Source organism: Phaethon lepturus, unplaced genomic scaffold (assembly GCF_000687285.1).
Source record: "Phaethon lepturus isolate BGI_N335 unplaced genomic scaffold, ASM68728v1 scaffold8092, whole genome shotgun sequence".
In the NCBI taxonomy this organism is placed as follows: domain Eukaryota; kingdom Metazoa; phylum Chordata; class Aves; order Phaethontiformes; family Phaethontidae; genus Phaethon; species Phaethon lepturus.
In genome coordinates this window covers 1-13313 of record NW_010521184.1, presented here as the reverse complement: position 1 = coordinate 13313, position 13313 = coordinate 1, and the positions used below count along the sequence as shown (strand labels likewise).

General features: G+C 37.3%; 1 protein-coding gene across 1 annotated transcript; it reads left to right on the top strand.

Annotated features, from left to right (window-relative positions):
• The first annotated feature begins 197 nt into the window (after window positions 1-197).
• On the top strand, window positions 198-12340 carry CCDC125 (coiled-coil domain containing 125). Its single transcript, XM_010281431.1, has 11 exons — window positions 198-468; window positions 1960-2018; window positions 3413-3499; window positions 4383-4460; window positions 5182-5267; window positions 7383-7465; window positions 8372-8487; window positions 9047-9154; window positions 10200-10371; window positions 11745-11878; window positions 12008-12340. Exons 1-11 carry the CDS (start codon window positions 198-200, stop codon window positions 12338-12340), a joined length of 1527 nt encoding a protein of 508 aa, XP_010279733.1.
• The last annotated feature ends 973 nt before the right edge of the window (window positions 12341-13313 follow it).

The following is a 13313-nucleotide window of genomic DNA, read 5'->3' as shown; positions in this document are numbered from 1 at the left end:
AGCCCCAAACCCTCCTGGAAGTGTCCACGCACCCGCAGGCTCCAACACTTAACTTTAATGTTGTTTCGCTGCTTTAACTACGGAGTTTTTCTGTTTTTCTAGGTAAAATATTTGTTTTGCGGGAGGCACTGCTCGCATGCCAGTAAGTGAAGTGCCCTCAATCAGAAAAAAAAACAATAACCCAACAGGAGGAGAAGATGGAGGAAGCAGAAGAGGATGACATGACATGTGGAGACTTGGGAAACGGACTTGGGAGAAGACCTGGAGGTGTTTATGAAGGGGAAAATTTACAAAACTCCTATTCATTTCGATCTAGGAAGGGATCAGGAAAGGTTTGTAATTCTCTCTTGTCAACAAAGAGAGTGGAAGAAAGTGATGCTGCAGCTCTTCCCACTTCAGAACGGAACAGTTTTTACAACAGATCATCCAGAAGGCCTGTTACTAGTTCAACCCGACAAAATAGCTGCGGTAAGAGTAATTTGAAAGTTAATTATTCACCATGAGAAAAATCTCTGTTGGGAAAACTGACCAGTCAGCTGCTTCACAAGGTGTCATCAAGTATCATTCAAACAGTTTGCTAAAACACTCTGAAATCTCTAAAGGGTTCCAAGATGCATGTGTGCGTTGCACACCTGCTGGGATCCGGCGCAGCCCTGACAGGTTAGCTGGGGCAGCTAGAAGTTCGCTGTTACTGTCGCTAGAGGAGATGGTCAATGCCACTTGGGCAGCAGAGCAGCCTCTGTTCTGAGATCTTCCTCCCAAAACATAACGAGGCTGTGGCCCTTCTTAGCGTAGAATCACCATTTTTAAAGTGTTTAGTTTTGCATTTGAAAGTGACATGGAGTGAAGAGCACTGTGTGGTGAGGGACAGCATTGTTTTTCTCTAAATACATGTATGAAATTGAATGGAATTGCTTGGATTCATGGTTTGTTTAAGTGTGTCTTCCTAGAGATTGTATCTAAAGCTTACAGCTAAATAGTCAAAATCCTGTTTGGTGTTTAGTTGAAATTTGTGAATTGCCATGCTTTTGGGCTTAAGAAGTTGTTTTTAGAACCTACACATCTCCATTCTCCCACTGTTGACATTAATTTTTTTGTAAAGACAATGCTGCTGTGAATAGAATCAAATACAGGCAGTGCTGTTCGTTAGCTTTAGTGGCTTTGCCTTACATTTTTAGCTATTTTATGTATTTTGACTGAAGTATTTCCAAGTCTCCACTATTGTCTCCACACACCGCAGTCAGCTAAGCCACGTAATTATTCTTTATGGGTTTCAGCATCTTCAGTGAGATGTTAAGAGAGCAGTGTAATTCCTATTGTTTTCACTGTCCTTCTGCTGGTCTCTGTATAATGCTTGTCTTAGATCTAGGTCTTTTACACAGCAATATCCATGAAAGCATGACTAAGTCCACATGAACCTGACTTTGATTTAGTAGGAGGCTTCATCTTAACATATCTCTGCAATGGTCTGCTTAACAAAAAAAATACCAGTAGTAATTGCTTGTTCTGAGCAATATTGGATCTTGTGGGATACTCCACCACTGTACTTGGTCTTTGTCTCTTGAAAATTGCTCCTACTTCTAAATAGTGCTAGTTGCTGTTGTGTTCAGTTTGGTTGTTGAAAACTTAAAATCTAAAAATTTATTTTTTGAATTAAGATGGCAATTTTGCTGTGTACTTTTTTTAAAAAAAGGAAACGCTAAAGTAATTGTCTCTATTTAAGGTCTCTTTACAACTCATCTTTTTTTCCTATTGCACTTATTTAACTGTGAAACAATGTTTGAGCTTACTATTTATGTATTTCTTAAACCTGTGTATTAGCTCCAGAAGAAAAAAGCCCACAAAGATGAAAATTTACATCTGCGTGTTACCTGTTTTCAGGGTAAAGCAAATTATCATGGCTTTTTTTGGTAAATATTTTAGTATCTCATCGTTTAGAATCTCTTATCAATTTTACAGAATCCAATACCGAAGTGTCAAATGAAGAACTGAAGCAAAAACTTTGGGAAGCTCTAGAGGTTAGTAACTGCGCGAAGTGTGCTGCTTTTGAAATATGCATTTCCTTTTAATGTAGCAAAGTAAAGCATGGTGTTAGTGTAGCTACCAATCTTGGCATGTCCAGAATCTTGTATAGATTCAGGTTCTTGAAATTGGATTGCTAGTTGGAAGCCTCATTAAATTTTATGCCAGGAAATCACATTGTGAGACGCAGTTTATACTCTGTTTTTTTTGTTTTTTGTTTTTTTCAGGGGGAAGAGGGGGAGAAATATTTTTAAAGAAGTAGAGAATATTAAAAGGATTGTATTCCGTTTCTAGAAAGTTTTCTTTTTTTACTAAGCTTTGGGCCTGAAAATCTGCAGTGGAAACAGAATACTCTTTGGGTTTTTACTCATTTTTGTTGAAAGGTAGTTAGCTCCTACGTTTTAAATCTGCTGTGGTTAAATGTGTTGATGTATTGGAATCAGTCCAGGCAGAAAGAGCAGGGTGATCTCAGCTATGAAAATACACACTTCATCTGCACTGTGTTCTTTAACCTCAGGATAGCTCGTGGTAGGTCATTTTCAAGCTGTCTTAGCATAAAGAACCTTCAGTTTGCAGCAAGTTAAAATGTCAAGGAACCTTACTCATTTTCAATTAGTCAAAACTGATAAATTGTCACTGCTCCCAGGTAGAATTTCAGTACCAAATACTGAAGTAATAGAACTGGAAGAACTATGAAAAAATGTTTGACCACAAGTGAACAATTGAGTGACCTACGTAGGTGTTAAAGAAATATTAAGTATACAAAGCAATAAATTTTCTTTTAACACTTGGAAATCGAAAAACTGCCTTCTGAGGGGGAGGATGTTGCATAAAGATGTGATTAGCATATACGTGGAGCAGGAATCTGTTTTGTTGTTGCTGTTGTTTTGTTCTGGACAAGTAGTGGTTTTGATCTAACAGTTCTAACATGATATCTGTGCTATAGAGTATGGATATTTTGTATAACGTGTAGTACATTATATTAATGTAGTATTTATATTTTAGTATACATTTGTAATATTTACTATGTATTATATCTGCTGCATATATTTGCATGCATGTATATCTGCTATTCCGTTTTGCTTGCTTATTTTAAAGCAGACCTGTGTTGGTATATACAACTTCTTTAGCAAGGAAGAAATACAGTATTTAGTGGTTTATTTTCCAAAAACACCGGGAGAGAACAGAACAAATAATAATTACAAGTATTCTCCTTTAAGAATTTTGTGCTAACATGCACTGTTAACATTTCTTCACCGCAAACAAGCATTAGTCAGAAAAAAATCATATTTGTTTTTTTAAAGTGGGCAAATTTACATTGCTGTTACAATTGAGTTTTAACAGAATTACCTTGGCTTTTATTCAGTGTACCTATTTTATTTTGTTTCAGGAAGTTGAAATTTTGAAAGTTGAGCTTGAAGCATCACAAAGACAGCTTGAAGGAAAAGATGAAGCCCTAAGAATTCTGCAGAGCATGGTAGGAGTTGTTCAGAAGTCATTTAGGTACTTAGTGGTAAAGGAAAAAAAACAGAAGAAATCTTCCTGCCGTTCATCATCAAAACCCCCCAAACCTTAAGTTCTTCCCAGGGCTATAATTTAAAGTATTGAGTCTGCAAGTGTCTATGGACTCAGCTTCTACAATTTACTACTTTCTCTGCATGGAACCATTGTTGTTATTTAAGAAGACTTGACTGTTGTCACAAATTCTCATAATTTTGTCTTTGAGTATCCTTGAAGATTTAGCTATTTAAGAGTAAGACCTTTTTTGCAGTCCTTGAAATTACAGATATTGCCAGTGCTTGAAATTCTGCAAAGCACAGATATTTTCAGTTGACTACTCCATCTGTTGTCTTAGAGGACAGTGTGCATTAAATCTTAGGTCAGTTTTTGTTCACAGTTTGTAATATTTTTATTCGCTATCACAATTAATGATGTTGAAGTCAGTTCCTGTTTTTTATCCTACTTGCATAACCCATTTATAGTTCTCCAGTTTCTACCCTCAGATATTCTTCGTAAGTTATACATGGGACAAAGTACAAATATATTGTAACCAATTTTTTAAGAGCTGATTTTGTGGACAAGCCCTAAAGATGACGTGATCTTATTTTAAATGACGCTACATTTTTCAATAGGAAAGATTATGGGATCGAAACACAATTTTGTTACACAGCGTAGGTATTTAGTGGCTTGAAATTAGAAGTCCCTGGGACTTACAAGCAAGCTGCTAGAGTTTGTAATTCTGCACACTCCTGTTTAACTAAGAGTGTGAACTTCACTTGATGTAAAACTGAAAATTTGGCTAAAGCCAAATCAAGTAAACTTAATTATAGTATTTGACAGTGTTTTGCCTTTTTTGGCAGGCCGTATTTAATAAAGCTACTAGTCATACAAAAGCAATGCTTCAGAAAACTGAGGAAGAAAAAAGAACTTTAGAAAAGGTAAGGGTGCATGTTTCCTTCACATCTGTGCAAAAAAACAGAAGTTGATTGGTACTAATAAAGGGTTATAAAACTTTATTTAAATCAGTACAAATCTGCCATTTGTTGTGGGGGTTTTTTAAAGTATTCTTGTTCCTTTTTAGTAGAAAGGAAAAATGTTGATGTATCACTTTTTTGATCAAAGTGCTTTCATGCTACAGTGTGTACAAATAATACCTGATACTAGAGTTCTCTTTGTACTTCCAGATGGTCTTTGTTGTGAGTTTCACAGTCATTCATAGTGAGTTGCACTATTTCTTGCTTATTAAGCTGGAACTTCCCAAAGAGTCTAAGAAATGGGTGCCTGATTTTCATAGAGAAGATGGGGAGGAGGATGAAGGTGGCATTGAGCAACCATGTTAAACTGAGTTTTATATTTTGCTTCTCTTCCTATGTGACCCTTCCACAGAGCAATAAGGGGCAGGAAAATGTGATGGCATGGGTTTCTTTTTGTCATAAGCCACTACAAGCATTAGTTCATGCAATGCAGTCTGGAATCCATAGATTAGTGATGCAGAACCTTTTCGTTGTCTGGCATCAAATTTTTAACAGTAGCATAGATTGTCATCATCGTTGGTCCCCCAGATATCTGCCAGTGCCAAATTCAGCACCAGCAGTTCCTCTTCTTCCTTTCAGTGGGAGGCTTGTAATGAACTGCTGCAGGTTTGTTTTGTTTCCACAGGAAATAAACATTTTGCAATGGGAAATTGAATTTGATCAGGATAGATTTAAAAACATAGAGGACACATGGACAGAAAAATATGACAGGTATTTGACGTGTACTGTGTATCTTTGGGTGTTTTTTTTTCAACTGCTTTGAATGCTATATGTCATCTTTCTTGTGTTCCAACTTCTCTTCATCACTTTTCTGGGTTTTTTGTGTTTTCCTAATTTCTGTCTAGATTTGGGAAAATTTATTTAATTTTCATGCTAGTCACATTTGTATTTTTCAATTAAAAATACTAAAATTATTAAGCCTCAATTCTTTAGTGTATATATAGGCTAGCTTTCCTAGGCTGGGTTTTCATTTTCACTCTATTACATTGTTATGTTAGCCAGCTGGAGCCAGACTGTCCTTACTCACTTTAAACGTAAATGAGGCATAGAAAATAATGGTATGTGCATGCATGTGGAAATATCATCTGCTAGTTAATCATTGCTTTATTTTCTTGCATTGTATGTATAAGCATACATACAGGTAAAATGGAATGCTTTTGCGAGAGGCTGATCAACGAGTTCTTTGTTTAAATAAGAGTTTCTGTGGACGGACAGCAGGTGTGGTTAGGCAAGCAGAAGATGCCAGAGGCACTAACTAATAATGCAATAACAGACCTTGAAAAATGTGACCAGCAGGGTCACTTATTTAAATGTATAAATGGTATCTCTGGTGTCTACCCATCAGATTTACAATTATTTCAGCAGAGATATTTATTTAAAATGTTCAAACTTTGAGTCAAAGAATAAGCCAAAAGTTCATAAACTATTTATTTGTAAGCAGAGTTTTAAGATACTGGATCTTGTTCACCGGTCAACTTAGTTACACTTGTTAAGGGATACCTCTTGAAAAACCCTTTGGCTTTCCTGATTTATGAGAGTGGGAAGTGTAGCCAGGTAGTTTGGAGAAACAAAACTACTGTTAACTGTTGAAAGCTAAAGATGTAGCTTCAGAAAACTGCAAGTCAGGAGCTCAGTCTGCTTTGCAAAATGGTTTTCCGTTATCTGAGAGAGCAGGATGAAAGAATGTGTATTTCCCTTTTATTCAGGTGAAATAATTCAGGTTACTGTTTAGTTTTAAACAAAACCATGAATTTAAAGTATGCTGCATTTCCTGACAGATGAAGACATGCACCAAATACACTGTATTGCTTTAACATTTAGGACTCTTTAGATTGCCACTTTTCTATTCAAGAAGGAAATACTTGACTACTTCAAGGAAAAATGCATTATAAATGCATATTGTACATTCTCAGGTTGCAATACTTGAAAGTACAGCTGTTCTTGAGAACAGTATGAAGAATACAGGAAGTTTACTTTCTAAAATTAAGACCAGAGCCATGTTGTCACACGTCCAGTAACAATTTCATTCTTTCAAGGAAGTAAATTTCTAGCGAGTGTTCCACAGGCTCATAATTACAGATTTCTTTGCATTTCTAATGGTAATGTGATACTTAAACTCATCTCATGTTAAACTCCGAAGTTGTTGGCACCATCTGCTTAGACATGAATGATTTTTTTTAATTTTATTTTTTAACATTCACTTAGCATACTTGGATATGTTTAAATTGATTGTGTGAGGGTGTGGTTTCATGACCAAGGTGAGCCTGTTTGAACAGCGCGTCCTATCTGGGTTGCAGAGAAACCTCTCTATCAGTGCAGAGATTCTTGGTTTTGCTTCTTGTGGAGCCACCTGCAGCCTGGATAATGAGGAGTGACTCCAAGAAGCCAGCCTGGCATAGCCTGCTTTCTTAGCCTTGGTCCTGTGCCAGTCAGACCAAGCCTACACACAGAACTTTCTTCAGAGAGTTAGTTAGGAGTAGTTTTAGATTGCTTATTAGCGCCTGGCTAGCAGATTTGGATCTAACAACATACTACATATTATTGGTACAGATATTGTTATGGAAAAATTTCACAATTTTTTACATAAAAAATTTCCCAAGTGAGGAAATTGTTTGTATAATGCTGCATAGATAATATCTTGCCAAACTGAGGACTCAGCTCTTTTCAGTTTTGATTTTTTTCTTCAATCTTTTCAGTATTCCTAATTTTAATTTGTAGAGATATTAGAGGCAATGTTTCAACAGGCTAATTTCTGTTATTATTATTTGAGTACCCATTTAAAAATATTTTTTAAAAGATAATACAGCCTTTTTCTAACTTCTTCAGGATATATTGTGAAAATGCAGCTCTTAAGGAAGCATTGAAAATGAGAACAGAAGAAGTTAAAACTTTTAAAGCTGAAAATGCAAGTAAGACACCAATGGCTATTCCCCTTCACATAACTGTTTCTCACGAATAATTCATGATTTAGCTACGAAGGAAGCTTTCTGTCGGGATAAGTCTGTTGTTACTGACAGTGGAGATGTAGAAACCCTCTTTAAACAGACAAGTTGTGTTTGTTTTTCTTCTCACATTGTCACATGCGTTAAAAAAAACTGTGAAATGACAGGAAAAGTCAGGTATGCATAGCTTAAAGAGTAGATAGGGCGTGAAAGAAGTACACCTATTCTATATAACTGGTGTGGTGACACTGGGTATGGAGGGACGCAACCTGTATGTGCTCCCCATCAGTCCTAGAAGAAGGCAAGAGCAGCCAGGGGAGCCACCGAATGCTCCTGCTACAATGACAGTCTGCATCAGAGACATTCACTTTTGATATATCCACATGAAGATTGCCAGAGCACAAACTTTGAGGTGTTAGGCACCTTTATAGGTGCCTAAAGCAGTCTTTATAGTGGAGGTTTTCAAACTGCAGGTTATGCAGGCATCTGGCCAGGTCAGATAGCTCAAGCCCCCTTCCCCTTATTTTTGGTTTCCAAAAAGCTTTAAAATAGCTGACGTACATCATGATCTTCCCAATATTGTGTTATTCTAAAAGAGCAGCTGCCTTAGTTCTAAGTCTACAAAGATATGAGCCCTTAGTACAGAGACAGAGCAGTATATGAGATGGTATCTCTGTAAGTGGGTCATCACCTCCTAGGAAAGCACAGAAGGAAAGACAACTGGGATCTGAGTTTCTAGATCTACGTAGTCTCATCACGTTCCCAAACTGATACTTAAACTACAGAACTGCTTAAATTGGGTGTAGTTAAACCCAGAAATTAAGAAATCAGAGCAGCAGACTTTTTAATCACTGTCCTTGTTTTATTTCATAGTCCTGAATCAGCAGTGTTTGGAATTTCTTGCAATGTTAGATGTGAAACAACAGAAGGTTGTTCAGGAAAACATGTCCTTGAATAAAAGTGACATTACAGATTTTACAGGTCTTGAAGTAAGTATGACTTACATATGTATTTTTCAAAATGACTGGTTCAAAGAAATGTTTATATTTAAAATATATAGATAAATTTTGCTTACTGATTATTTTTCTTTGGATCCATTTTTAACTAATGACAATATGCCCTTGCATGGCTGTTAATAGGTTTTCTCATTTGTGGTAGGTCGTGATTCCTATCTAGCAAAGAAGGAGTAGACAGAAGGAGCATCATGCTATCTTTCAAAAGCCGGCATGCTTATTTTGTTCTTCCTAATATCTTAATTCCTATGCTTTACTTTATTGAGTGAAAAAAAAAAATCTAATGTGGTCTGCAGGGAGTAGCATACACAAGCCGACAATTTTTGCCTTTAGGTTATGTTGCAGAAAAACATGTTTCACATGTGTGGTTGTGAGTCAAAAGAAATTGTGCCTAAATCTGTTGTAGCTTGCTTCCCCTGACCCTTACACTCCCTTTGTAGATTCAGGATGGTTTTGTGCTAGTCATCTGGCATCTCTTGGATTGCATTGTGTACGCAGATAGATACTTAACTGGTGGTTTGTTTTGGATTTTAAGCTGGCGGTTCTTGGAGCCTGTACCTGCAATACTTCTGGGGGGCAACCTTGTCCCTGTGCTAAAATGGCAGCTGTAACTCGAAAGCAACTTCTTCATCTCAAGCAAGAGGTAACCCTGCTTGGCTTAGATACGAACAAGCAGAGTGGTGGTGTGATCAAAACCAAATAAAGCCAGAAACACTCGACTGTAGCTTACATAAACTAATGTGTCTTGAAACAAGAATGCTTCTCAGAAATAATGTAATGTTTGATTGTAATGCTTACAATGCCCTAACTTTTGCTCATATAAAACTGTAATTATGGTATTAATCAGATTTACTAGTAAAAAAAAAATTCATTCTTTTTTCTTCCATGCATACTTTTTAATCTAAAAATATATATGCACTCTAAGTGTATACACTCCGTAAATGCACACACAGTGTGAATGTGGACTACCACTGATGGGGATGACTCCCCTTTCTCTTCCTTTATGGCAATGCGTTCCACCCCTCTCTCATGTTGACATCAGTAGTCACAAGCCCGCTCACTTAGCTAGGTCAGGAAGCTGATCTTGCTGAAAACTCTGTATTTACATCACGCTTAAATCAATAACATGATTTTCATGCTTTTAAGATTGTTAATTTAGTGAAATTCTATAGCTGTAGATAGAATAATTTTTCTTCTAATTTGTATTTGACTCTGCAAATGTGGTCACCATCCTCGTAGTCCTGCTGCAGAAGTTCCAGCTGATTTACTGGTTTTGAAAATAACTACTGTCATGTCCCTTTTGTGCCACAGTTGTTATCCCTGACATAGATACCATTCTTTTGCTCCTTTTGCTCCTGGCCCAACTGGCATGGGACATTAATGCCATCCTCAAGCTCTTCTGCATGTGCAGACATTAATAGGCACTGCTGGCGGCTTGTCTGTGTGGATGGGTGGTGGCATGTGCATGCATAGAAGAGGAAGGGTAAGGACTTCAATACACATTTCAAAATGTATTTCTTCATGTGGCATGGAGGCACTTTGTTTGGTTTCTACTACTTCCTTGATTATATTTATTTAAAAGTTGTCTTGTGTTAATGGCTTCAGTCTGTTTCTTAGTATACATTTTAAATCTGCTATTCGTTCCAAATTGCTTAATATACTTTAAATTTTCTCTGAATTCAAACCAGATTGAAAATCTGAAGAAGACTAAAGATGAAGCTTATATAATGGCAGATGCTTTCAGAATTGCATTTGAGCAGCAGCTAATGCAGAGGAAGGATCAAGCCCTCAAGCTTGCAGAAGTGATAAAGATTAAGAAGGAAACGAAATTTATAAACTGGAGATGTCTGAAGGACAATGGTAACTGGGCATGCTATATATCTGTCATGGTTGAATATAAAAGAAGTTAGCTGACAAGCAACACAGGCAGACCTTACTGTATTAAATGTATGGTTGTGGTTTAATTGCTAACTGAGGCTTCTGAAGACTCAAGAAAAAAGGAACAAAGATATGTCAAAACTGTAAATACGTTAAATAGTGTGTCACGTAGTTGAAGCATTTCTACCAGGAGTTTCGCATGTGTAGAGTAGGGTGTCTGTGTATAAGTGGAATATATAAATACTACTGTAGGACATTGGAGCTACCAGTCTAGCTTTTAATGTAGCCCTTTTTTGTTACACATTCATGAACTGTATTAGCTGAGTGAAAACATGCTTGAATAAATAAGCTGTTATTCAGGATGACAATAACATTCTGGATATTAAAGATCTTTATTATAAAAACAGCACAGAAAAGCTACCATCTGGCAAGTTTAGCCTGGTCATTTTAGATACTATCAGCAATTTAATGTGCTGGGTTTTTTTTGAATGATCTCTATATAAGAATTAGGGAAGGAGGAGAAATGCCAAAAGTATATACTGAGCTTTCACTGAAACACTAAATAAATACAATACAGTTTTTTATTATGTATATGTGTCTACATCAGTATTTATTACTGTTCTTACACTTCACATGGACATCCACGAGTTACAAATCATTCTGTAAAAGAGGAAGCATTCTTCTTGTCCTTTTATTCTTTAAGAAAAAGGATAAGGAGAAGTATTTAAGTGCTTATGTCATGGTCAAAACCACAGCAGAATTTAGGAACAGCACTACAAGATACATTTGAGTCAGCCATTAACCTGGAAGTGCCAGGCTTAGAATTTTGATGGGTCTTCTAGATTCCTTGAGCAGCCTCAGAATATAATACTGAGACAGCATTTACCTTGAATATCTGTTTCCCCTATACCAATGTAATTGTTTCCCAGTTCTATATCCCAATATATATGTTTCATAATTTTAATGTATTTTAATCTTTTTAGAAATCTTAGCAACTTTTAAACAGCTTGTGTCAAAAAAACCTTTTTTTTTTCAGGCTATCTACTGTTTAAAAACAAATTACCACCAATTATTGCTTAACTAGAGTGTTTACATATATTTTCCATGCAGTGAAAAGAATTTTATTTTCAATTTGCCCATATATAACATGAAAGATCTATTTAGCGTTTAAGTAATACTAAGGGTGGTGCTGCATGCAAGTAACCTGCCATGTTACATACAGTAGGAGAAGCTGTAGCTTGCATTTCCCTCTTAGAGGAGATCGTTCAGAACCCAGTTACATGCATGCCCATTTTATCCCAAAGTAGTTTTTCTCTTCCTAAGTGCCACAGGTCATGTACTTTTGTTTTCCTTAGGACGTGTCAAGTTACAAGGGAACAATAACAGTCTGGGACAAAAACTATCCAGCCTGCTGTCATCAGGTGTGGACTGCAGGAAGGTGGAAGAGCTAGACAATCCTCATGAAATCCTGAAGATGTTAATAGATTTGGTTGGTATTTTGTTGAACTATTCATCGTGAGTCATTAGAGGCGCAAATATAACTGTTGATATACATAGACTGCCTTGTTCTTAGCTTATAAACTAGTTTCTTTTCTTTCTCTTTTAAATCAATACCCAGGTAAATGACAAAGAGGAGGCTCTGGCTCATCAAAGAAAGATTAGTTACATGCTAGCTCGTGCAATGGAGACAAAAGAGGATGTTTTGGAACGGGATAAAGGAAGTGGCTCACTGGGGAGTCATCAGTACAAAGCCCAGGGTTCATCAGGCTCCCTCCACTTCTGCTGCAAAAACCTTCGTTCTCAAAATAGTATTTCTTCAGTTCCTAGTGCAAAACCATTTGAAAAGCCAAAAATGCTTCAAAAATCACACTCCTGGCCAACTGACAGTACATGCTATGAAGAGAATAATCCATGTGAAAAATCAGACGAAACTACAATGATCTCTATATAGCCATCTGCTGGAATAAATTTATTTCTTAAAAAAGACAGATCTTGTGGAAATGCCTAAAACAATCCTGTGATTACATTACTGCAGTCCAAACTAAGACAGTGCATTAGCTGATACTGTGTTGGACTTGATGATCTTAGAGGTTTTTTCCAACCTTAATGTTCTATGATAATAGCATGTAACTATTGCTTTGTTGAAACAGCCCGATATAATTACTTCAACAGTAATTTCCAAACAAGATGAAGCAGCTCTTGATTGCCTTGAACCCTCGCTTTTGCCTACCCCTTCACTGACCCCGTATTACCTGAATCACAGAATCATTAAGATTGGAAAAGACCTTTAACATCATCAAGCCCAACTGTCAGCCCAACACCACTATGGCCACTAAACCATGTCCTGAAGTGCCACATTTACATGTTTTTTGAACACGTCCAGTGATGGTGACTCCATCACCTCCCTGGGCAGCCTGTTCTAATGCTTAACGATTCTCTTAGTGAAGAAATTTTTCCTAATATCCAATCTAAAACTCCCCTGGTGCAACTTGAGGCCATTTCCTCTCATCCTGTCACTAGTTACTTGAGAGAAGAGACCAACACCCACCTCACCACAACTCCCTTTCAGGTAGTTGTAGAGAGCGAGAAGGTCTCCCCTCAGCCTCCTCTTCTCCAGACTAAACAACGCCAGTTCCCTCGGCCTCTCCTCATAAGACTTGTGCTCCAGACCCCTCACCAGCTTCCTTGCCCTTCTTTGGACATGCTTGAGCACCTCGGCATCCTTCTTGTAGTGAGGGGCCCAACACTGAACACAGTTCACATTCAAAGTGCAGCCTCACTAGTGCTGAGTACAGGAGCACAATCACTTCCCTACTCCTGCTGGCCACACTATTCCTGATACAGGCCAGGACACTGTTGGCCACCTTTGCCACCTGGGCACACTGCTGGCTCATACTCAGCCGGCTGTAAGCCAGCACCCCCAG